The sequence below is a fragment of the Electrophorus electricus genome, chromosome 23, assembly GCF_013358815.1.
Source record: "Electrophorus electricus isolate fEleEle1 chromosome 23, fEleEle1.pri, whole genome shotgun sequence".
Classification (NCBI taxonomy): Eukaryota; Metazoa; Chordata; class Actinopteri; order Gymnotiformes; family Gymnotidae; genus Electrophorus; species Electrophorus electricus.
The window spans coordinates 3359469-3385510 of NC_049557.1; the positions used below are offsets into that span (position 1 = coordinate 3359469).

General features: G+C 53.4%; 1 protein-coding gene across 3 annotated transcripts in view; it reads right to left on the minus strand.

The window, feature by feature from the left end:
- Window positions 1-1234: 1234 nt before the first annotated feature.
- ptch1 (patched 1) overlaps window positions 1235-26042 on the minus strand; it is a 48303-nt gene continuing 23495 nt past the window's right edge. The window contains exons 13-24 of one of the 3 annotated variants that reach the window (XM_035521970.1): window positions 23835-23953; window positions 18248-18740; window positions 17647-17956; window positions 15866-16008; window positions 13298-13484; window positions 11097-11377; window positions 9721-9858; window positions 9491-9633; window positions 6290-6389; window positions 5863-6144; window positions 4948-5536; window positions 1235-4062 (exon numbers count right to left, since the gene is read on the minus strand). In XM_035521970.1, the coding sequence (XP_035377863.1) occupies window positions 4949-5536; window positions 5863-6144; window positions 6290-6389; window positions 9491-9633; window positions 9721-9858; window positions 11097-11377; window positions 13298-13484; window positions 15866-16008; window positions 17647-17956; window positions 18248-18740; window positions 23835-23953 (2784 nt within the window). In that variant the 3' untranslated portion in view covers window positions 1235-4062; window position 4948. Of the gene's footprint in view, window positions 4063-4947; window positions 5549-5862; window positions 6145-6289; window positions 6390-9490; window positions 9634-9720; window positions 9859-11096; window positions 11378-13297; window positions 13485-15865; window positions 16009-17646; window positions 17957-18247; window positions 18741-23834; window positions 23954-26042 lie in introns of those variants that run through there. The other 2 variants (XM_035521969.1, XM_035521971.1) reach the window with 2 other exon arrangements.

The window sequence follows — 26042 nt, forward strand, 5'->3', positions numbered from 1 at the left end:
GACGCCGGTCTGCAGCGCGGAGGCCGCCGCGAGCTCCGGCCGTCGCGGTTAGCTGCATTACCTATACGGAGTGGAATTCCGAGGACATGCACGGGCTCTTTCGCTCCAGCGCGTCGCTCGTGAATGGCAGCGAGCTGTTGCGATCGTCTGTGCGCGTAGTCAGAGCAGGCCAGCTTGACCTTAAGTCTCACGGCACTCGGTGTAGGCATGACACTAACATTTTGTGCTTGACTGGTTTATGATACATAGTGTATGTACATTATGAAGCATGCGCGGTATGATCATGTTTGAGACGCTGTTTTTTGTGGGTTGATTTTAGTTTAGTGAACAAATGCTGTAAAAGTATTACAATTATCTTTTTTTTCTTTTGCTATCAGAAAATCTTCGGGAAGTACGTCCCCTTCAGTCGCGCTCCATAAAGTAATGCTCTTTCCACAACAGTCTGCAGGAGACTTATTTTTAAAATGTTATCAGGTACCTCAAGACAATCTTAGGACCTGTAACAAAGTGAAAGGAAATGACATTAAATCACTTATCTAACATCTTTGAAGAAAGAGGCAATGTTAAATTTTGCAGAACATCACAAATGATCAATTACCATTTTCCCCCAATACCTGGGAACTCCATTCAACAAGTCACTAAAGATTTGTGCCACCTGTAATGTACTGTAACTCATATCACACGACCTGCTTGTCAGTGTGGATTGGCTACCATAGCTAATGCCCTTATTGGCTGTAAAAGGCAAATCCGCCACCCCGCAGTCCGTTCAGACGGCAAATGCGCGCAGCGTGTCAAAGGGTACGACGGCCAAGCGCGAGGCCGGTGGTGCCGGCGCGTGAATAATAATCGGCCCCCACCCGTGCAGGCGAGTTACGAGGGGTCAAGCCGAATCAGTTTCCATCACTGCGTTGTCCAGGCCGCATTTCCCCCTTTTCATTACTCGGAGCACACCAGGTGTATTGTAACTACGACCAATTTCCTTGCAGTCTATAAACCTGTCAGTCAGAGGCGCAGAGGGAGAGGGGGCGAGAGGGGCCCAGGAACGTTCCGCCGGGAGCGGGAGAGCGTGGACAGAGCCGCCGGACCTCGCTCGCAGGCTCCGTCTCGCGCAGGACGCCAGCTCCAGCGCGCGCTTGTTATTTGGCGCGCTCGCGCCCATGCTCGTGCGTGTGAAACAGGCACGTGTCAAAGCGTCGCTGCTCTCCTCCACGACAGACTCAGTCACGCGGTCTGCTCGATTTTTCACATTCGTTTATTTATAACAAAGAGACAAATAAGTTATAATATTTTTATTTGTTAGAATTCTATCAGTGTTTGAACATTATTATTTAGAGAGCTAGTACATTTTCTACTTTCATGGCTAGCTTTTCACAAAACCCAAACAGTCTTTTCAGAGTTCATTCAATCTCTTCTATAGTAACACTGTAAAAGGGGAAGAAGTTAGCAATGAAAGTGTGCACCTTAATGACTTAATGTCTCTGTTATGTTCTCACAAAAAATGGTAGCATTACATATAAACTCTTTAAAAATATACTTCTGTCAAATAACTTGACAACTACTATGTACACTACAAAAATAAATTTTCATATAAATAAATTATATGGCATACATTTATCTTTGTAACTGAAATGGACATACATCCACACCAACCAAGGAAAAAATGACAGTCTGTAAAAACCACTCATTATTTTCCTTTTAGAATCCTCTAAGAGCTGTGATGAATCTGTATTGTAAATGTTATATACTCTTTTTTTCCTATTTAACATTAGTAAGCACTTTATACATATCAAAATCCATTAATGTAAGAACACAAAAACTGTAATAGTGTTTTAAGACAGACATAAAAATCCCTGCATTGTTAACAACTGGCATGTTGACCATTATTGAACAAAACAATATCTTATAATACAAAAATATAAATATTGCAAAACAAATGTAAAAAATGAACAGAGTATAAAAATGAATAACAATAGTTGCCAGCCATGATTCTCTCCTGTTTCTGCCAATGTGACATTTAGGAGAACATGAAACACAAACAAACAAACAAACAAACAAACAACTCAAACAAGCAGTTGACAGAAGGATAAACTTTGCTGAAGAAAAGAAAAAGTGAATGAGGAATAAAAAGACAGATATGTCTGACAGGAGGCCATAGTTGGATTAGAGGAACCAGCAAAAAGTGAACTGCACACACAAACAGCCTCCTCGCACACACACACACACACACACACACACACAGACACAGACACACACACACACCAGACTCAGACTGAAGTGTGGGCTCCCTGACCCTTGACCATAGAAGCACTCACATGCACCATTTGACCGTCGAGGGGGAACTTCCAATTAGTGTCATGGCGTTGTGTTGTGGAGTTTTATGAGGTGAGGTCAGAGAGAGCTGCTCGTGCTACACCGGGGGGCCAGTGGTCGCGGCCTGTCACTGAGGAGGTGGACGGACCACACGGCGGAAAGCGCTCGTCTCGTTCGGCCATTCAGTGGCTAACCCCTCGGCGCGCCCATCAGCGTAGCTTATTGAAATATGGAACGTGAGGGGCATCAACAGGCTGCTATAATAGCTACGGCTCGACCCGCTAAACCACCAGAGCCGTAGCTGTAATAGTTTATTAAACCATATCGTTAGCTTTAAAGAAAAAAAAAAAAAAAAAAGGAAAGAAAAATAATGCCTTTCTGTAACGTAGACGATAAATGTAAGAACAGTGCTACCAAGGCTGACCAGTTTCCACAGTAAACCTAATGACCAACAACATAGTACCAAGTGAAAGTCACAAAAAACCATACTATACCTTAAACTACTGTGTCGATTATAGTTTACCCAGTAATACAGTTATGAATGCCGAGAGCATACGTGAGTTGAGACTAAATGGCCATTTTTACAGTAAAATAACTTGAGACGAGCTAGAAGAAGAGGTTGGCCGTGGAGCAGGTACAGCAGAGCCACACGCAAACGCTCTTTGCACTTTCTTCATTTCTGAACTCCCACGCATAGCGTGGTTCAATGTTAATCGTATATATATATATTTTTTCCAACTACCACAGGTTTGTGATAAATTAACATCTGAATAAAGCATACATTATACTTCAATACACGCAGAACATGCAGATGACACGCACACACACACCATTCATCCATTTGCAATTCCTGCACAGTAACACTCGAAAAGACCTGACACTGTAATATGAGGTCTGAAAATGAAAAGACTACACAGTTCCTTGTGTAGGCACATACAGTTAATAACAGCTAACATATTCCGTAGCCAGTACATACTAATAAAAGTATTGTTCAGAAAATCTCTACAGAAATGCATGGACAGTTTCAAGAAGATATCCAACACAATATGGGAACTACAGTGAATGCATAAAGAACCCATGTATATGGCAGAGTAATGGTTTTGCCCAGTAAAGGACAGAGCTACTAAACAGTACGTCTTCCTTAGCCTGCATGCATGTGAATGTGTGGGGGACGGAGTGAACTCTTTGAACTGAGTGAAATGTTTGTATAGGGTGCTCATACACACTCATGCACGCACACGTACTCACACTCACACACACGCACAAATACATACCCTCGTATGTGCGCAATAAGTATGCATGCACGCACACATGCGCCCTTGCACACACCTACGTGGCACTATATAATGCTCAAGAGAACAATTGCATAGAAGTCTACAAGCACATCACACCAACACCTTAAGCAGCAGTGGTATTGGTGTCTGGATGCTGACAAGTGTGTCTAAGATGGAGCTTCCTCGTGTCATGGATACACAGAGGATGGACAGTAGTCGCTGGCCGCCGTCCGGCCCCACAGACCGGTACGATCGTGGCTACTCTCCATTCTTATTTACACTCATGTACGCGTTCTTCTTTCGTTTTGTTTTTCCCCCTTCCAACGTTCCCAGCCACATGTTGGACAGCTGCTAGACCCGTGCTGCCGAGAGAGTAGGCAGCACGAGAAGTCCCGCCTCTGCAGCGCTGTGGCTCCTCCCCTGCCAGGAGGCGGACGCCTCGCCTTTGGCCCTTTTTCGCGGCTCGGATGTCCAGGCTCTGCGAGGAAGAGGGGAGATGCAAACACGGTTAATGCTGGAACAGGACTAGTGACGCACTGGGACGGCTTTTCCCTGAGGTGTTGGGCGAGGGGAAATGAGACAGTGCTAACTAGAGCCAGAGCGGGTCAGCCGAGCCCCGAGGATGCCAAGCCCGCCCGCTGTAGTAAGATTTCCTGGTCTAGGACAAATGGCCCCGCCTCATTAAGAGTCAGTCAGCTGAGGAGTCGAACCAGGTGTCTCACACTGGGACAATGGGGAATCTCCGCGGAGCACGGGTTCCTCAGGGCTCGGAGTGGGAATCTCTGATCTGGAAGCATTAAGTCGTAGTTAGGGACCTCTATTTTCCCCAGACCCAGAGCCACTATTCTGGTCTCGGAACTGCCGTTGCAGATGGCTGACAGGGCTAGCTCCTGGGTTGAGGCTTTTTTTTTTTTTTTTTTTTTCCCCACCAGAAGCACCACGACAGGTGCTGCAAGTCGCTACCGCTGTGCGACGCTTGCTAGTTAAACGTGACTCACCGCGGTAATCCACATGTGCAGGGACAAAATGAGAAATACCCCCCCCCATTGACTTAACAGTACTCCCATGGGAATGCTAATAAAGTATCTGTTAACACGGCGACAGCCGCGATGACTGTGTTTGTCGCGTGCTACACAAGGCTGGTGTTAAAGATTGCACCAAGAGACACACGAGTGTGTCACAAGCGACTGGTTCAAAACGGGCCTTCAACGTCCCGTAAAAATGTTCGCAGCACTTTACTGTTTTCACGCTGCATCGTTATTACACCTTGCTTTTCTGAACTGGACGCAACACACCAGTCGTATTGCAATAGTACCACATTTCTAAAAGGCTGTGTGCTTCACTACGGAACTACAGGACGCACCTCATCTGGAGTGGCTGTTGTGGTGGTCTCTGGGAGAGTCTAGCTCCAGGTCCTGAAGTTCCATGCCCTCCAGTTTGGAGTCTCCGCCGTGGTGACTTTCTTCAAAGGGCACGTGCGGGTCGGGGAAACGGGCGTCTGGGTAGCCTTCTTCCGGAGAGCGATAGCTGTCGCTGGAGGTGTAGCAGGGGTAGGCGGGGCTCTGGCCGGGCACACCCGAATGGACGGCCACCGTCACGGAGGCCGAAGCTGTCACCGTGGTAATGGGCTGGCAGTAGGCGGGGCCTGGGGGAGGGGGGTTGGTTGGGTGAGGGTAAGGGTTGTGGGGGCGGGGCTGGCGCCCCGCCGAACGTTCTCTGGGGCCGTAGTGGCCGCCCACCTTGTTGGTGGTTTGGAAAGCATCCGTGCGTGGCCTCTGAGGGGGAGGTGGGGCGGAGCTGGCCGCTTCTCTCCGGGGGTCCCTGCCGCCGTGTCGGTGGGAAGCATGAGGTCCTGCATCCTGGGAGGGAGGAGGAGGATGGGCAGAGCGATGATGGCGATGGTGGTGATGATGATGATGAAGGTGATGATGCCTCGAGTCAGTGGGCCCAGCCTGCGGAACACACTATGTTACACATGTGAAATTAAAAACCATCTGCAGACATTTCCATCTTCCTGAACCCTGACCATATATTAACAAGCATCACTGTAGCAGTATCAAGTTATCATAACTCAGTTATCATTGTAACCAAGGCAACAGCATCCTTTGGTATGTTTAAGACAACATCAAATCAAATCAGAACGGACCTTTTTTTAATCTTGGTTCATGTTCCTGGTCATATTATGCCTGATTCATCAGTATTACACTTAAAATATTTAGACGAGACCAAGTTCACCATGCATTGCCTTTTGCCCTCCTCCAATGGCGTCTTGTCTTACCGAATAAGGAGGCAAAGTGGGCGGGGCTGCGTGGGGTCCACCTTGGCCCTGCCCCGTGCAGACCCGCACCTCTTCGGGCCGGGCGGCTCGCTCCCTGCTTGCTGTGAGGTTGTGGTGCTGGAAGTCCTGGCTGGTACCAGATGTGGTGGAGTTGGAGCTGTATTCAGAGTCGGAGGAGTCCGAGGCCGCGGCATGGTTCGGCTGCACGGTGAAGTGCACCACCGGTGGGAACGGGTCAGAGGACGGAGTGGGCAGCCGGCTACGTCCATCCGCGGGAGACACCTGGACACACCAAAGAGGTTCACGGTAAAGACCGAAGACACGTCTTTGTTTACAAAGCATCAGTGTTTACACTCAAACTGCGCATCGGAGGGGGACCACCGCAGGTCGGCTCGGCCCGGCGGGCGTGGGGACACCGCCCTCTTACCTCGGGGTAAGGGCCAAAGTAGGACAATAGGACGGGTAGCAGCACCAGGCCGTTCAGGACACCCAGCACGGTCAGGATGGCCAGCACAGCGAAGAAGTATCTGCCAAAACACACACACACACACACTTAGTCCAACAACTGATCATTACCTTGTGGCATTAGCTGGTTCCACAAATAAATAACAGAATAACTGGGAGTTGATCCAAGACAATAATTCTACAAAACACACACCTGAACCCCCCCCCCCCCCCCCAACACACACACAGACAGACACACAGGAAGAATTCATTAAGTTCAAAAACCAGTTTTACCTTGTGCCAAACAAAGTCTCCAAAGAGGGTCTTTTAGAGAACAGCACAGAAAAGCTGGAGACATAATTAGTTGGTTAATTCAAAGGCACGGAAAAAAAGCGAGACCCCCCCCCCCTTGTTTTTTTTTTTGAAGGGTGAGCAGAGTACAAGCAAACAGGGGCTGAAGCAAGGCGGTAAGGAATGTGGAGCAGGGGGCTAAGGGTGGGGGGAGGTGGGAGATGAATCACAAAAGGACAGGGGCCTCTCTCTCTCTCTCTCTCTCTCTCACTCTAAAAAGGAAAGAGAAGGAGAGAGAGAAGGAAAGACAGGAAGAAAAAACAAGCAAGCAAGCAGAAGAAAACAAACGGAGTGAAGGGTATAGAATTTAAACAATTTAGTCTAGGAGAAGAGAGGAAGAATGGCCTCAATCTCTCTCTCTCTCTCTCTCTCTCCCTCTCTCTCCATCTCTCTAAGCCTCTGTGAAATCTCCCTGCCTTTCACAATCCCTTGGTCTAATTAAATCTCCAGAGTATCAGGTAAGACCCCCCCCAGTCTCCCTGACAAATCCCTCTCTCCTCTCCTCCTCTCCTCTCCTCTCCTCTGCTTCTCTCTCGCCTCCGCGGCTAGCCTTTCCCTGTCTCTGCGAGGCTGCCGACGCGCCTGTGCAAATTGCGGCGGCTCAAATTGCAGCTGCCATCCTTTGTCTCATTAAAAGGCACGCAGGGACCCAAGAGGGGTATTTTTGAAAGAATCTTCCAGGAGGGGGATCTGGGCTTTAACCGTGCTCCCTCTCTCCTACCCAGGGGCAAAGCTCCGCTACCTCCAAAGCAAACCGCCAAGACACAGGAGGCACCAAGCCACAGACACCAGTGGGAGTCAGCAAGGTAGTGGCTGTGTGTTTAAAACGTTTTCAAAAGCGTGAGCGTGCACATATGCCGTGCGCGTGTATGTCCCGCCAGCTGGTGTGCCGCACGGCCGGTCCTCAGTCTAAACTCGGGGCCAGATTTCTGACCTACGCGGCTCATCGCCTCCACGGCCTTTGCACTGTGACGACGGGCAGCTGAGTGAGGCCTCCCCCAGGCTCGGTGGCCACTGGGTGTTCCTGTCAGCAGGGTGACTAATCCCTAGCCTCACTTCGCAAGCCTCGGTTCGGTGTCAAGGGCGGCGGCACCGCCGGACAGAGACAGGTCCGCACACCTTCGGCCAGAAGGTCAGTGGCTCCTGAGTGAGCGGGGGGCCCTGAGCAGCGATTTATACCGCTGTGGGATTTTTCCACAGACGAGCACTGCTCCCAGATGGAGATGGAGGCGAGTCACATAGGCAGCGGAGGGTCCTCCTGGGCGAGGCTGCCGCGTACCCGCGCCGGAAGCCGCGTCTCTCCAGCGGAAAGGCGAGCGAGCGCATACCTCGCTGAGCTGCACGTCCGGACTGTTTGGACTCAAAACATTCGCAGCCCTGACAGGGGAAAGGCAGGGGAACATTTATTTCTGTAAGACTAGAAAAATATAGCCTGGCTCGTTTTGTCCTTTGTTATCTTTTCTCCTTATCGTCGGGGGGAGGGGGCTGTGTGTTCATTTGTGCGTGTGTGTGTGTGTGTGTGTGTGTGTGTGTGTGTGTGTGTGTGTGTGCGTGTGCACGCGGAGGGAAGGGGGTTGTGTTTGGTGAAAAAACAGTGGTTATGTTTCAATGAGAGCTTGCAAGAGTGACTCAGTCCCATTGTGGAAAGAGGTGAAGAGAGGAGTGTGTGTGTGTGTGTGTGTGTGTGTGTGTGTGTGTGTGTGTGTGTGAGAGTGTGTATAGATCCAGAGTGGTTTGAGACTGGACAGCTATCCAAGCCTCTCCATAGGGAATGAACTGCTCAGATATAGCCTGTTTAACTAACATAAGTGACTATTAGACCACACCACATTACACTACACCATATTATACCACACCAGATTATATTTGACCAGATTACACCAGACCAGATGATACCTGACCATATTATACCACACCAGATTACATCAGACCAGATTATACCTGACAAGATTACACCAGACCAGATTACACCAGACCAGATTATACCTGACAAGATTACACCAGACCAGATTACACCAGACCAGATTATACCTGACAAGATTACACCAGACCAGATTACACCAGACCAGATTATACCTGACAAGATTACACCAGACCAGATTACACCAGACCAGATTATACCTGACAAGATTACACCAGACCAGATTACACCAGACCAGATTAGGGCAGCCTAGATTACACCCTCTAGAGGTGCTTTAGCGTGTCAGCATCAAGACAAAAGGTCTGCTTGTTTCATTGAGTCTTTTAGAGGAAATTCATTTTTTAAAGCATGTTCTCTTTAAGAAAGAGAGAAGTAATAGGGCAAATTAACATAACAGCTGTTCCAGGCTTGCCAAATGCAGTGGAACACTTCACGCTTAATATTCAGCCCCCCATCTGATGTAAACCCTCTCACATCCTGCTAAATGACACAGGTGTCTCCCTTCAGCCTTCTCTTCCATTCTTAGCAAGACTGACAAAAACAATAGAACTTGCACAAGACCTATGACCTAAAGGTACAAAAGACACACACACACACACACACACACACACACACACACACACACACACACACACACACACACACACACACACAGGGGGACCCTGAGGGTTTACGAGTGATTAGGAAAACGAAGCACTCGGTAAAGCGCAGCATCCTTGTATCAGAGGACGCGTGATTCATTGTTCAGTGGATTAATAGATTAGTAGCTAGTTCTCAACATTATTTTGAAACTACGGTTCTGCGGTTAGCAAAAAAGTTGGGGGGAAAGGTCAAAAGGTCAGAAAGTACCGGAACATCTTGGGGGGGGGGGGGGGGGGGGGGGCGCTCCTGACCCGGCGCTTCTGCCTGTACCTGACTATGAAGTCGAACTCGGAGCCAGCCAGCATCAGCACGCCCAGTAGGGTGGAGAAGGCTCCGTCCAGCACGGGGGCGAACATGTGCTCCAGGGCCAGCACGGCGCGTCTGCTCCGGTCCCCTACGGCGGTGAGGAAGGCCTGCGGAGGGAGGGGGCACGACCGTCAGACGGCGGCCCCCTGGGGAACGGGGGGGCGCGCGGGTGGGCTGTGGGTGGCAAGACTCACCAGGGCCACGTGGACGGTGAACTCCACGCCGATGCCCACGGAGGCGATGAGGATGACCACGGGCACGGCGCTCAGCTTGATGCCGATCAAGCCCATCATGCCGAACAGCTCCACCGTCATCAGGGACAGCACTAGCACCTACAGCAGCAGAGACGTGTCAAGACGAGCGCCTTCCCAGCCGCAAGGCTTCCGGGATATTCCGGGCTCAGAAGCACATTTGTGTTTGTGAATGACGGCCAGTTGTGTTTCCGAATGGCTGTCATTTGTGCGCTTCCGCGGGATCGTCCTAAACCGACATTTCTCAGCGGGAGAGCCGGCCGACAGGACCGTCTTGACAATGCAGGCGATGAGGGGAAAGGTGGGGAATGCTGGAAACCTCTGGAGCTGAGAACACAGCCTGCGTAGACGACTCTGTGTGGAGCTTAAACTGCCTCCCGGATGAGGAAAGTGGAGGCCGTAATCAGCCGATGGGTCTCGGGTTTCTGGGGGGGCTGAACAAGGGGGAACGAAAGGGACATTCTGGGCCGGGGATAGGGGGTGTATGGGGGGGTTGTGGGAGGGTGGGTGGGGTTAGAGGGGAAGTTTGGGGGGGGGGGGGGGGGTGTTGTCGGGGAGGCTGCTGCCACAAAAGCAGGATAGTAAAAGCGGAAGCGGTGCAGTAACTGCCCCTTTCATCTGTCCGTCACAGAGGGACAACATGACTAGATGGCTAAAACACAGCCTGTAGTAAAACAGGCGGTGACCATGGAGGTGGGGTGGGCCGATGTGCTACGATAAGCGCACAGGCGTGTACTTAAAACAAAGACGAACGTCGGAGAAGGCCGAGAGGGCGAGGGTCTATTTTGTGCGCAGGGCGGATGCGGTTGCTGTGGTAACCCCCTCGGTCATTTACTTTAGAGAAATACCCTGAAAGGCTCCATGCAGACTAAACAAGCTGGGCCTGACAAGATAATCACAAAGAGCCCGGCTGTAAAAACACAGGTTCTGTCGGGCTCGGCCTGCCTCCTCCCTCCCTGCTTTGCCTCATTCTGCCTACCCTCTCCCTGCCTTGCCTCGGTCTGCCTCCTCTCTCCCTGCCTTGCCTTGTGGTCTTAGAAAACGCATTTTAATTACTCGCAAGCTTCAGCAAAATCAGCGAAAAGACTCTTATTGTGAAGGTGTAGCCGCATAAGCCAACAGAAGGATGTGAAGGTGCAAAAAACAGAATAAAACATCAGTGTTGGATAAAAAAAATAAAAATATGAGCGCGAAGGTGAGAAAAAGCACGTTACCGCTGTACACACGTGTTCTACCAAGGTACGTGTGAAGTTTTAACAGAAATGGGGTCACGCGGGGTAAGGCTAAAGTAAGCGTCAAGGCCACGGCGAAGCACTCACGATGATGCCGGCCGTCCAGGGGTTGAGCAGGAAGACGGCGCACACCAGGAAGGTGCAGGCCAGCACCACACTGATGAAGAGAAGCAGCCAATGGCGGAGCCCCACGTACTGCTCCCAGAAGTGGAACGGGTAGCCGTTGGGGTAGCTGGCCACGCCCCGCCGGCTATAGTCGGCGCAGATGGCACGCACGCTCTCGATGGCCTCCACGAAGTGGGACGTCTCACGCAGCCCGTTAAGGTAGAAGGGGAACTGGGCATATTCGATGGGCTCTGCAGCAGGAACTGGTTTGGCGAAAGAAAAAACAAAAACAAAACAAAAACATACATACATCAGAAACAAAAAACGAAACCCAAAAAACCAGAACAAATCGCCACTGATAGACTGGGATTCTTATGCTCAGCTTTTATTTGTGCAGTTTCTTTGCTGAGTCTTTGCTAACGAGGTTTACTCCCACTGTAGTACGGTAGTGAAACAGAACCTCAGTCGCCTGCTAAAACGATTTTCCTTCCGGTAAGCTAATGTGTCGTCAGACCAGAAAGCAGGCCCTCTGCAATGCGGTACCTGAGCCACCCTCCTACCTACGCTTCCCACTATACGTTTTGCCATTTCGCCACGACAGCTTCTGGGGAGACACGGGAGGAATTACCGGCTATCAGCTCCCGACATGCAGCTAAGTGTCAGCACTGACACTGATCGGTTGTAATTACGCTGTCAGAAACCTACCCCCCTTTCCCAACTCATCAGAAGCGCCACTCAAAAGCACGTCCATCACGCAGAGCACGGCTAACCACAACTTCTTGCTGCAAAACGTGACCTGACACGCTCTCACATGCATCCCCAGGGTAAAAAAAAACGCTTATGCTTTGATTCGAAGCCAAGTTAGGACCCCTCCTACGCGTTGTGTGTGTGTGTGTGTGTGTGTGTGTGTGTGTGTGTGTGTGTGTGTGTCCCCATGGGTGCTCAGGACGAAGGCTTGCTGCCCCCAACTCCTCTCCTCAGCTGGGCTTTCATGAGCCTCCCCACCCATGACTCATCGCCGCTACCAGTGACCTGGAAGTGTCGTTCTTAAAACCACAAATAAAATCGCAAGAATGTGACCTGGACTGCCTACCTCTCTGGAGTTAGGTGTGTGTGTGTGTGTGTGTGTGTGGGCTCCATTTACAGAAACATGGTTTTGCCCCCATTATAATCTCCAAGATAAATTTTCCGTTAGGACGGGAGTTGGACGGTGGCCGGCCGTGCTGCGAGCGCTCTGGTGTTGAGAAGTCCTCTCGCCTTGTTATCCAATCATGTACTCTTGAGCACCCCCTGCGTGCAGGCCACCCGCTACCCACAACCACACTCTGATCCTGATCCTAGGCGACCTCCCACAAACTCCCCGGGGGCAGCTTCCCAACACCTCCGCCAAAATCCCAGTACTAATAATACTGTACTAAGATCGTGATTCTGTGTCCCAGCTCATGCCACCGCTAATCAGTTCCTACTGCAAACTCTCAACGCTGCAGGCCGTATCTCAACGCTGCAGGCCGTATCTCAACGCTGCAGGCCGTATCTCAACGCTGTAGGCCGTATCTCAACGCTGCAGCCCATATCTCAACGCTGTAGGCCGTATCTCAACGCTGCAGCCCGTATCTCAACGCTGCAGCCCGTATCTCAGTACTGTAGACCATATGTCAGTACTGTAGACCATGTCTCAACACTGCAGCCCTTATCTCAGCACTGTAGGCCGTATCTCAACACTGCAGCCCTTATCTCAGCACTGTAGGCCGTATCTCAACACTGCAGCCCTTATCTCAGCACTGTAGGCCGTATCTCAACACTGCAGCCCTTATCTCAGCACTGTAGGCCGTATCTCAACACTGCAGCCCTTATCTCAGCACTGTAGGCCGTATCTCAACACTGCAGCCCTTATCTCAGCACTGTAGGCCGTATCTCAACACTGCAGCCCTTATCTCAGCACTGTAGGCCGTATCTCAACACTGCAGCCTGTACCTCGACACTTTGACCCGTCTTTCCCAAATGCAACCCCTCTTTCGATTCTGCACTCCAGCTCTCAAATGGTGCAATACTGGCATCACTTTTCCATGCATCCTGTTTAAATACAACACACACACACACACACACACACACACACTCTCACACACAAACAGCGAGCATAGAGCTTCAGGTGGAAAGCAGCACGGCGCCTGGGTCGTACTCACTGGTGAGCCGGCCAATGGAGATGGAGTCGGTGGGGTCGTGAATCCACTCGGGTGGGTGCGGCCGGATGCTGGCCTGAGAGGCGGCGTAGGCCACGGGGTCGTTGCTGACCCAGGCAGTCAGGTAGACATAGAAGGCGCTGGGGTTGATGATCCCGTTGGCATCCACCAGCCGGTGCGCCGTGGTGACCTGTGGCAGAGAAAGAGAGCCTCAGCACCACGACAGAACCGGAGAGAGAACGACGACCTCCTAGGGGTCAGGGTCCTGGGCCTGGATGAAACCTAAACTGGAACAGAGCCAGTGTTTAGTCTGGAGACTTGGGCTTAAGCTGTGTCTGGGAAACTGGCACCATAAGAAGTGGTTAAATCAACATATTGCTGCAAGTTGGAATGAAAAGTTGAAAAGAGATGTTGAATTGTGCAAAAATGAAATGGGATACAAACAGCTCATTCATTATCATGTTCAGTAGGGAGAGTGTAATACTTCCCCCAACACACACACACACACACACACACACACACACACACACACACACACGGGGAGCTACCTGCCGGGAAGGTAAAATCATTACGATATGGTTCTCTTTGCCCCACACAATTCTCAGGACAATAAATCCACAGTCTCTCAGTCAGGAGGTGTGTGTGTGTGTGTGTGTGTGTGTGTGTGTGTACGGTGGCTGGGGGGGTCGAAAGAGAGACCGTGAGGGAGGGAGAAATTGCTTGAGTTAGTGTAACAATAAAAAAATTGGCCCAAGTCCCCTGGGTGCGCCTGTGTGCAGTTAACCTCGCTGTTAACACAGGAGGGAAATGCCACCCAGCAAATGGAGGGGAGCTATAAAAATAACACAACATCTGTACAAATGCTGCTAACACTTGCGTCTCCTGACCCCTATGGATACCCAGAATGCCCGGCGCCACTGCGCGTTCCTGCCCCGGGGGATGATAAAGTTGACCCTTGACAGATGCAGTAAAATGAATTAAGGCATTAAAAAAAGGATTGTATACCGAACACACTTTGCAAAAAAAAAAAAAAAAAAAAAAAAAAAAAAAAGACCATGCCATGATTTAGGGCAGAAAAGTGAACAATACAAGATAAATCTGTTGTAAAACACGTGTGAGAAATAAAAACAAAAAACAAAACAAAACAAGTCTTTGTAAATAAAAATAAAAAATGGATTCATGCTTTCATTAATAAGATGGACGACGGAGAACCGGAGGCCCAGACACAAACACGGTCCATTCGGAGAGGAGGAATGGCGAGAAGACAAGCAGTGGGTGGGAGGTGTTTGGGGATTTGGGGGACGACTTGGATTCCAGAGGTCTGGATTGAATTAAGCCGCAGGATAGGCAACAACTGTATGTCTTCAAGCTGTCATGAGGAGGCTGTGACGCGAGGCCCGTGGCCTTCTGGCCCACTGACCCCCCCCCCAAACACACAGCCGCAGGAAATGACATCACAAGGCCGCACACCAACGCAGGCCACTGCCCCTCGACCGACCTATCCCCGCCCCCAACACACTCGCTTCTTTGGCCAGTATGCAGACCACACTCGAAAACAAGGGAACCCAAATTGGATTCTTCCTGTGTGTGTTTGGCAGCAGGGTTGATGCACAGAAGAGAAGCATGTGAGTGCTCAACGACCCCCCACCCCCACACCCCCGCGCCCTCTGGCCTGGCAGCTATCCAGACGTCTCCTGTTCAGTGTGTGTGTGTATGTGTGCGTGTGTGTGTGTGTGTGTAGAAGGGGGCGTGTCTGAGGGGTGTGTGTGTGTGTGTCTGTGTGCGCGTAGGTAAGCATCAGGTGTGACAGTGTGTTTACAAATGATTGAACAAGTGAGTGTGTGAGTATGCAGAAGGGAGAGTGTCTGAGGTGCGTGTGCACGCGTGTGTGACAGCACAGCAAAGGCACAAAGCAGCCTAAATGAAGCACTAATTGCTTTTTCAGAGGCGAGCAGCATCCCCACTGAGGGCCTTAAATTCCTGTGCTTGGTAAAGCGATCAGTGTGAAAGGGAGAGCGATGGAATGAGAGCGAGATAGAGGAAGAAAGAGGAGTTGCAAGAGAGGAGGGGGGGGGGGAGATATGGAGAGGAACAGGTACGGTGCGGATGTGTGGGGGTGCGTGTAGGAACGCACTATCTGTGACGACGCAGATAACCAATCCCGTGTCCCGACCCAGCGGCACAGGACAGTCCTGCAGTGTCGTGTGTGAGCTCGCGTGCGAGATCGTGTGTGCTCCGAGCAACGCTGTTGCGCTCCTCTGGGCCTCTCCGGTTCCTCCCCCGTGTGCTGCTCCATAAAGGCAGATATATAGGGGCTCCGTATTCTCTCTAAGGCTCAGTGGGGAGACGCGCATTCATGTTGTCAGCGCCTTTTGATGAAAAAGTGGCGCGTGACTTAAAGAGCCACAGACAGATGTGCTCCCGTCCGGACGCCACCCAAGGCTCTGCCGTGCGGCTAGCGGGGGGGTGGGGTGTGGCCTTCTGTACTCGAGAGCAGGTCCACTGTCACAGGAGGGGAAGGGGAGGGGAGGGGATGTGGCAAAGTGGCTGGGCTCCGATTGGCCGGCTTACCAGACTGCGGTTGATTGGCTTGTCTCTGCGGCCCGTCTGAACCAGGAGCTTATAGGCCAGGACAGCGTCATCAGAGCCGTTCTTGTAGTTCTCCTCAGTGATCCTGCCTGCACGCTTGTCCTTATCAAACGCCTCCTGCAGGCCTGCACACACACACACACACACACAGACAGACACAGACACAGACAGACAGACACAGACAGACACACACACACACACACACAGACACAGACACACACAGACACACAATGAGAGAGTTATCTGACGATCAAAACCCAGAACCCAAAGCACGGATTCTTCTCAAGTGCTATGAGGAACATGGTGAGTGCGGAGTTCAATAAAACTCCCTCACTCTGCCTAAGGCCCGACCTCAACCAGCCAGGCAGCCCCAGCCCTGCTGCTCTCTCGCTCATTTCTGGGACAAACTTATTTCTCTTGCCTCTCCAGAACAGCGCTCACTCTGCCCCCCCCCTCACCCAATGCCCGCGCTCCCAGTAGAACCCCATTCTGAAATAAAAAGGCTCTGCGGAGGGGTGGAGGAGCAGAGCAGTGTGGCCAGGGGGGCTGGGGCGAGTCCGTGCGTGCTGCCCGTCCTCTCGCACAAAAGCACACAGAACAGCTCCGCGGGCAGGTATGCCATTAACACAGAGCCACTGACTCACTCACACACACACAGAGTAGAATGGGGTTTGCCTTTGAATGCATCCCACCCAGGATTACCCGGAATTCTAAGAGCTTGTCACATAAAGTGCGTGTGCGCACACACACACACACACACACACACACACACACACAGTAGGTACATGTCCTCCATCTCTCTTCTCGTTCCTTTTCTTGCCTCTTTATTGATAGTCCCCTTTTCACTCGGCCTCTCTCGATCTCTCTTTATGGAATCTTAAGCCATTAAATGTGTTATAGCTTTGAGGCTTAGCTGGCTGATTTATATTTGTGAAAAACAGATGAGCTAACGATGGCAGACCGAAAGAGGGATTCTTCGAAGGCACGCTCGCATGCACGCGCATGTAGGCACGAACGCACGCACACACACACACACACACACACACACACACACACACACACGCACAGAGAATGAGGGAGCGTCTGGATTCTGGACTGTCAGTTATCTAAGACAAATTAATGATCACCATCGTATTACAGTGACGATACTCCACCAGCAAACCAGTATGAAACTCACCTGACCTCACACACACACACACACACACACACACACACACACACACACACGCGCGCGCGCGCGCACACGCTGAACACCATGTCTCCTCGGCATGTACAGAAGGTCTGTATCTGGGCCACACGTCTGTGATCGTGAGTTTAAATGTCAGTCATTATAAAACATCCATGTATTTTACACGTTCGTTTTATATCCCCTTCACATACATTCAGATATTTTCTCATTTTTCCCCTCCTTTTTTAATATCCTCCTAACTTTATTTGTAACACAGATCCTACACCATGTAAACATTTTTAATATGAAGTAGTGTGAACGCTAAACCCATGGTTGTTCTACATCACCACGCTTTTCTTAAATATTTGATCTGATTTGGTTCCGGTTTTCACAGGTTTTCGTGCGGGTAACCGTGTGCCTAGGAACCGCCGGCTCTGAACGCCCACAGCTCCAAGCCACCCAGGCACCGACCGGGGGCGGAGCGTAGCAAAAACGCGAAAAACCCGCCCAGAGCGGGGGTTCCAGTGGGCAGCAGAAAGGGAACCAGGGAGGGGGGGGCGGGGCGGGGTGGTGTAGGGAGCTCGGTGCGCGCTACCTTGCAGCCAGTCACGGAAGTAGTGCAGCCACATGCGGGGCAGGGAGCCGTCGTCGCCGCGCAGGACGTACTTGACGCCGGCGAAGCGGGCGTGCAGCTCATGGAACAGTGGCTGGGCCTGCGCGTAGTCGGCCCGCTGCGTCACCACGTACATGTTGTAGAAGGAGAAGTAGCGAAACTGGGCGCCCAGGAAGTCGTACTCTGCCGTGTCCCGAGGCACGATGTCGGTTAGCTCCAGGCCGTCGCGCACCAGCGTGGTGCCATACAGACTAACGCCCAGCAAGGCGAGGAAGAGCAGGATCACCGCCACCTGAGGTCACACACACACACAGATGAGTCACAGCGTTTTCACTCGCAGTCGTGCTAAGAACTTTCCGCTAGTTTCCATCCAGATCTCGGCCCCCGTCACTAGTTCACGCAGCCGGTCCACATTTGTTAAGATACTCTGTTCTGGTTCTGGTCCACTTGTTCTACTCTGTGGCCCCAGATCTGAGTTAATCAATCAAAGAAGGGCTCAGTCCTGTTAGCAATGGGGCAGAAACGTGGACGGCCCCAGGGGCATCCCCGGGGCCCGTTAGCAGGAGTAGCCCCCTCTTCTTACCTTCGTGGTGGGCTGCAGCAGGAACGGCGCGTAGTGCTTCTCCGCGAACCAGGCAAATGTCCAATGAGAGCAGGCCGCCTCCCCCTGACCCGGCCCCACCTCCCCGGCCCGCGACAGGAGGTCCCTCGTGGAGCTAGCGCCCTCCTCGCTCCGGTAAGAGGCGGCGTCCGGGGGCGGGGCCCCATGGGCCGGGGGGCTCCGGCGCATGCCTGCCACCCCACCGCTGTTGCTGTTGTTGTGGTTGGGGGCGGGGCCGGGAAGGTAGGGCTGCACGGAGATGCGCGAGCGCGGCTCGGCCGTGGTGTAGTAAGCTTGCGTGCGCGGGTCGTACTCGGTGCGCAGCTGCACGGTCGACTGCATGGTGATGTGCGTCTGCTGCGCGAAGCCGTGGCTGCCGTAAGGGGGCGGCGGGCTGTAGCGGCCCGCCCCCTCGCCCGCCCCCTCGCCGTACGCCGCCACGGGCTCCAGCTGGATCACACGGTTGCTGCACGGGCTGCGAGGGGAGAGAGGGGGGGGCGTGAAACACGTTGCCACCGGGCCACGCCGTGAATCTGAGCCTGCTGGGTCGGACCAGAACATCGACAGCCCTCGAGAGAGAGACATAAAACGGTGGAGGTAGTGTGTGCGTATGTTAGATCAGGTGGCGTGTGTGTATGTATGATCACTGTCTTATGTCTTATTATACTATGGGTGTTCATGTGGGTTGAATGGCAGTAATTGTTATATGCAAACAGTAAATGCAATCAAATGGCAGCCAGGAGCGATTAACAGACAGGAAGCAGCTGATTGGGAGCGGCGTTCGTCAGTCACAGCGGAGGGCGAGGCTTCAGCCTCAATTTCCTGCCCGTGTTTGGGAGCGTGACGGAGAGAATGCAGTGCGTGCGTAAACCTGAGAGATTTCTCTGAGAGTCTAAATCTCTCTCTCTCCCTCCCTCCCTCCCTCACTCGCTCCCTCCGTGGTTCTCTCTCCCTCCCTCCCTCCTCACTCCCTCCCCCCCTGGTTCTCTCTCTCTCCCTCCCTCCCTCCCTGGTTCTCTCTCTCTCCCTCCCTCTCCGGTTCTCCCCCCTCCCCCTCTCCCTGGTTCTCCCCCCCTCCCTCCCTTCCTCCCTGTAGTTCTCTCTCTCTCTCTCTCTGGTTCTCTCCCACTCCCTCCATCTCTGGTTCTCTCTCTCTCTCTCTCTCTCTGGTTCTCTCCCACTCCCTCCATCTCTGGTTCTCTCTCTCTCTCTCTCTCTCTCTCTCTCTCTCTCTCTCTCTCTCTCTCCCTGTAGTTCTCTCTCTCTCTCTCTCTGGTTCTCTCCCACTCCCTCCATCTCTGGTTCTCTCTCTCTCTCTCGCTCTCTCTCCCTCACTCGCTCCCTCTGTGGTTCTCTCTCTCCCTCTCCCTCCCTGGTTCTCTCTCTCTCCCTCCCTCCCTCCCTCCCTATAGTTCTCTCTCTCTCTGGTTCTCTCCCACTCCCTCCATCTCTGGTTCTCTCTCTCTCTCTCTCTCTCTCTCTCCCTCACTCGCTCCCTCCGTGGTTCTCTCTCTCTCCCTCACTCGCTCCCTCCGTGGTTCTCTCTCTCCCTCTCCCTCCCTGGTTCTCTCTCTCTCCCTCCCTCTCCGGTTCTCCCCCTCCCCCTCTCCCTGGTTCTCCCCCCCCCTCCCTCCCTGGTTCTCTCTCTCTCCCTCCCTCCCTCCCTCCCTCCCTCCCTCCCTCCCTGTAGTTCTCTCTCTCTCTCTCTCTGGTTCTCTCCCACTCCCTCCATCTCTGGTTCTCTCTCTCTCTCTCTCTCTCTCTCTCTCTCTCCCTGTAGTTCTCTCTCTCTGGTTCTCTCCCACTCCCTCCATCTCTGGTTCTCTCTCTCTCTCTCGCTCTCTCTCCCTCACTCGCTCCCTCCGTGGTTCTCTCTCTCCCTCTCCCTCCCTGGTTCTCTCTCTCTCCCTCCCTCCCTCCCTCCCTCCCTGTAGTTCTCTCTCTCTCTCTCTCTCTCTGGTTCTCTCCCACTCCCTCCATCTCTGGTTCTCTCTCTCTCTCTCTCTCTCTCTCTCTCTCTGTAGTTCTCTCTCTCTCTCTCTCTGGTTCTCTCCCACTCCCTCCATCTCTGGTTCTCTCTCTCTCTCTCGCTCTCTCTCCCTCACTCGCTCCCTCTGTGGTTCTCTCTCTCCCTCTCCCTCCCTGGTTCTCTCTCTCTCCCTCCCTCCCTCCCTGTAGTTCTCTCTCTCTCTCTCTCTCTCTGGTTCTCTCCCACTCCCTCCATCTCTGGTTCTCTCTCTCTCTCTCTCTCTCTCTCTCTCTCTCTCTCCCTGTAGTTCTCTCTCTCTCTCTCTCTGGTTCTCTCCCACTCCCTCCATCTCTGGTTCTCTCTCTCTCTCTCTCGCTCTCTCTCCCTCACTCGCTCCCTCTGTGGTTCTCTCTCTCCCTCTCCCTCCCTGGTTCTCTCTCTCTCCCTCCCTCCCTCCCTCCCTGTAGTTCTCTCTCTCTCTGGTTCTCTCCCACTCCCTCCATCTCTGGTTCTCTCTCTCTCTCTCTCTCTCTCCCTCACTCGCTCCCTCCGTGGTTCTCTCTCTCTCCCTCACTCGCTCCCTCCGTGGTTCTCTCTCTCCCTCTCCCTCCCTGGTTCTCTCTCTCTCCCTCCCTCTCCGGTTCTCCCCCCCCCTCCATCTCTGGTTCTCTCTCTCTCTCTCTCGCTCTCTCTCCCTCACTCGCTCCCTCCGTGGTTCTCTCTCTCTCTCTCCGGTTCTACCCACTCCCTCCCTCCCTCCCTGTAGTTCTCTCTCTCTCTCTCTGGTTCTCTCCCACTCCCTCCATCTCTGGTTCTCTCTCTCTCTCTCTCTCTCTCGCTCTCTCTCCCTCACTCGCTCCCTCCGTGGTTCTCTCTCTCCCTCTCCCTCCCTGGTTCTCTCTCTCTCCCTCCCTCCCTCCCTCCCTCCCTGTAGTTCTCTCTCTCTCTCTCTCTGGTTCTCTCCCACTCCCTCCATCTCTGGTTCTCTCTCTCTCTCTCTCTCTCTCTCTCTCTCTCCCCCTGTAGTTCTCTCTCTCTCTCTGGTTCTCTCCCACTCCCTCCATCTCTGGTTCTCTCTCTCTCTCTCGCTCTCTCTCCCTCACTCGCTCCCTCCGTGGTTCTCTCTCTCCCTCTCCCTCCCTTGTTCTCTCTCTCTCCCTCCCTCCCTCCCTCCCTCCCTGTAGTTCTCTCTCTCTCTGGTTCTCTCCCACTCCCTCCATCTCTGGTTCTCTCTATCTCTCTCTCTCTCTCTCTCCCTGTAGTTCTCTCTCTCTCTCTCTCTCTGGTTCTCTCCCACTCCCTCCATCTCTGGTTCTCTCTCTCTCTCTCGCTCTCTCTCCCTCACTCGCTCCCTCCGTGGTTCTCTCTCTCCCTCTCCCTCCCTGGTTCTCTCTCTCTCCCTCCCTCCCTCCCTCCCTGTAGTTCTCTCTCTCTCTCTCTCTCTGGTTCTCTCCCACTCCCTCCATCTCTGGTTCTCTCTATCTCTCTCTCTCTCTCTCTCCCTGTAGTTCTCTCTCTCTCTCTCTCTCTCTGGTTCTCTCCCACTCCCTCCATCTCTGGTTCTCTCTCTCTCTCTCGCTCTCTCTCCCTCACTCGCTCCCTCCGTGGTTCTCTCTCTCCCTCTCCCTCCCTGGTTCTCTCTCTCTCCCTCACTCGCTCCCTCCGTGGTTCTCTCTCTCTCCCTCCCTCTCCGGTTCTCCCCCCCCTCCCTGTAGTTCTCTCTCTCTCTCTCTCTGGTTCTCTCCCACTCCCTCCATCTCTGGTTCTCTCTCTCTCTCGCTCTCTCTCCCTCACTCGCTCCCTCCGTGGTTCTCTCTCTCCCTCTCCCTCCCTGGTTCTCTCTCTCTCCCTCCCTCTCCGGTTCTCCCCCCTCCCCCTCTCCCTGGTTCTCTCCCCCCCTCCCTCCATCTCTGGTTCTCTCTCTCTCTCTCTCTCTCCCTCACTCGCTCCCTCCGTGGTTCTCTCTCTCCCTCTCCCTCCCTGGTTCTCTCTCTCTCCCTCCCTCTCCGGTTCTCCCCCCTCCCCCTGGTTCTCTCTCTCTCCCTCCCTCCCTCCCTGTAGTTCTCTCTCTCTCTCTCTCTGGTTCTCTCCCACTCCCTCCATCTCTGGTTCTCTCTCTCTCTCTCTCTCTCTCTCTCTCTCTCTCTCTCTCTCTCTCTCTCTCTCTCTCTCTCTCTCTCTCTCTCCCTGGTTCTCTCTCTCTCCCTCTCTCCCTCTCCGGTTCTCCCCCCCCCCTCTCCCTCTCTGGTTCTCTCTCTCCCTCCCTCCCTCTCTGGTTCTCTCTCTCCCTCCCTCCCTCCCTCCCTCTCTGGTTCTCTCCCCCCCTCTCCCTCTCCGGTCCCCCCCATATCGCTCCCCGGTTCTCTCCCCCTCCCTCCATCTCTGGTTCTCTCTCCCCCCCCTCTCTCCCTCCCTCCCTCCCTGTGGTTCTCTCTCTCTCTCTCTCTCCGGTCCCCCCCCCTCTCTCCCCGGTTCTCCCTCTCCGGTTCTCCCCCCCCCCTCCCTCTCTGGTTCTCTCTCTCCCTCCCTCCCTCCCTCCCTCTCTGGTTCTCTCCCCCCCCTCTCCCTCTCCGGTCCCCCCCATATCGCTCCCCGGTTCTCTCTCTCTGCCTCCCCCCCTCTCCGGTTCTCGCTCTCCCCCCCCCTCTCTCTGCCCAGTTCTCCCTCTCTCTCCCCGGTTCTCCCTCTCTCTCTCTCCGGTCCCCCCCCCTCTCCCCGGTTCTCCCTCTCCCCCCGTCTCTCTCTCTCCCTCCCTCTCCGGTTCTCCCACCCCCCCCCCCCTCGGTTCTCGATCTCTCGCTCTCTCTCTCTCTCTCTCTCCGGTTCTCCCCCCCCCCCCCCTCTCTCTGGTTCTCTCTCTCCCTCCCTCCCTCCATCTCTGGTTCTCTCTGCCCCCCCCACCTCTCTCTCCCTCTCCGGTCCCCCCCCTCTCTCTCTCTTCCCGGTTCTTCCCCCCTCTCTCTCCGGTCCCCCCCCCCTCTCTCCCTCTCCCTCTCCCTCCCTCCCTCCCTCCCTCTCCGGTTCTCCCCCCCCCCCCTTCGGTTCTCTCTCTCTCCCCCCCTCCCTCTCCGGTTCTCTCCCCCCCCCCCCTTCGGTTCTCTCTCTCCCCCCCCCCCCTCCGGTTCTCCCAACCCCCCCCTTCGGTTCTCTCTCTCTCTCTCTCTGCCTCTCTCTCTCTGGTTCTCTCTGTCTCTCCCCCTCCCTCTCTGGTTGTCTCTCTCCCTCTCCTAGCCCGACACACACACCCCACACACACACCCCGACACATACCACACACACACACACCACCAACCACACACACCACCAACCACACACAAAAACACCAACCACACACACTACACATACAGACGATTACGACACCTCAAAATGGCATAAAGCCAGAACAGAAACTGGCTACCCCCCTCCCCTCCTCTCCCCTCCCCTCACATACGTCATGTATACACCTTGAATGCATGATGAACAGGACTTGTACGCTGGTGGATGGTGGTGCTAATATCCCAGAGACAGGTCACCTCATCTTATGCCACTGAGAGGGAGTCACATGGCTGCCTGTGTGTGTGTGTGTGTGTGTGTGTGTGTGTGTGTGTGTGTGTGTGTCACCTGACGAAGCAGCAGAAGATGTCAAAACGGCGGTCTTCTCGGCGATACAGGTCCATGCTTAATATGGCGGGGAAGATGAGCAGCACCATGGCGAAGTTAAACACCACCACGACGGCAGCCTGAGACAGGCAAGTGCACACACACACACACACACACACACACACACACAGTTACAGAAAAAGCATGCTCGAACAGAAAGCGCACATCTGGGTTACGGGCACTGCCCAAACCGCACAGACTGAACAAATTCAGTTTCAAAACAACTGCCTTGGTCTGAAAAAACCTGGCGCACACACACACACACACACACACACACACACACACACACACAGACACAGAGAGACACAGACACACACACACACAGAGAGACACACACACACACACACACCACCCAAGACTCATCTGGAAGGCGTCGGGTGGCGCGGCTGGAACCTGGAACGTGGGCAGGCGAGCTATTACACAGGCTGCAAGGATGAAATACTGTGCGTGGCCCTGCAGCGCACGCTGAGATAAGCTCTTACAGCTCTGCAGAGCAGATTTAGCGCGCTGAAAAGTACGGCAGACTGGAAACGCTCCCCCTCGCCCGGAGAGAGAGCGAGCGGGAGGGAGAAGACATGAAAATGAGTGGAGAGGAAGAGAGAGAGAGAAAGAGAGCAGGAGAGCAGGCAGATTGTAGCATGCCCGGTCTGGTTAGCTTGATTTCATTTGACTTTTTCTGCCCGTCGTGTTCCTAGGTGGAGGCAGGCTGCGTTCGGCTGCCAGACCACCCAGAGAGTAGCAGGCCGACGGGGTGAGGAGGTGCTGAGCGAGGCTGCACACCTCCCAGCCCGGAGACGCACCCTCTCTCCGGTTTCCTCCTCTGCTGTATGTTCACTGCAGGGGCCACCGATACGCCTGCTCCTACTTTTAAAGGAGCGTCTCACGTGTGAGAGTGTTTGTGAGGGTGTGGGGGTGTGTGTCTGTGCGTGTGTGTGTCTGTGGGTGGGGGTGACTCGTGAAGAGATGCAGGAGAGCGGAGAATATAAAGGCTGAGTGTGTGTGTGTGAAGCAGCAGCCCTACAGATGAAGCGCTATGAGGGTTGGCGCACACACACCCCCCCCCCCCACACACACACGCACTGAGTCACACAGAACCACACAAAGTGAAGCCTTTGGCTCCAGTGTGGAGAACTTCTTTCAACTGCTTCATGCACCCACGCACACACTCACAAATTTCCCCACATACTATACCGATCATTACCAGCGTTTTGTCCTCTTGAGACTATACTCTCTGCTGTCGTTTGAATGACGTCACGGTACCGCCACGTGTCCATCACCACGTTACTGCTTTAACTGCCTGTTCTGAGTCTTCCGCTCCACTCGCACAGGCCTTATGTCCCAACCGGGAGGGGCACAGGGACAGAGACGCCTCGGATGGTACCACGCAGGTCACCGGGCAGCTTACAGTGAACATCTCACTGGTAGACCTCGCCGGTCTGCTTCTTGCTCTCTCTCTGAAGGTGAAGTGAGGCAGGCACGGTTTGAATCCCACAGTTCTAGTAACAGTGAGATCTTTCCGTTGAAGGCCATTTGATCGTGTGCGTGCATGCTGTCGAACAGATGTGATCGGGACCGCAAACAACACGGCGTTTGACAGACGATGTGTGATCCGTCTGTCCACAGACGGCAAAACGCAGCGCATGTGTGTGTGGTTATCATGCTTACGGTTGCCAGCTCTCATGTCATACAGCAACACACACACACACACACACACACACACACACACACACAGCAAAGGGGGAGGGGGATAAAAAAGTGGAAGTCGGATTAAATTCACTGAATTAATATCCAATGCTGTCACTGCTCGGAGTGTAGGAGCTGGGCGAGGTTCGAGGGCATTATGGGTAAACGCGAACCACCTGCTGCAGTGCGCCAAGCAGGTGATCTGGCGTTTGGGGGTTCAGGGGGAGCTGCGGACTGGCGCTGCCCCTGCAGGTGTGGCAGCTGGGAACTCTGGGAGCGCCCTCGGTGAGCAGAGTGGGAAAAGGGCAAGAGGACATCTCCACTCACACAGCTGTGCAGGTCGACCGCAGTGAGATCGCTTCACCTAAAGGCCGAGGGGTTAAGCGGGCGCGTGGGTGTGTGTGAGTGTGCGTGCGTGTGTGTCTGTGTGCGTGCGTGCGAGTATGCGTGCGTGCGTGTGTGTGTGTGTGTGTGTGTGAGAGAGTA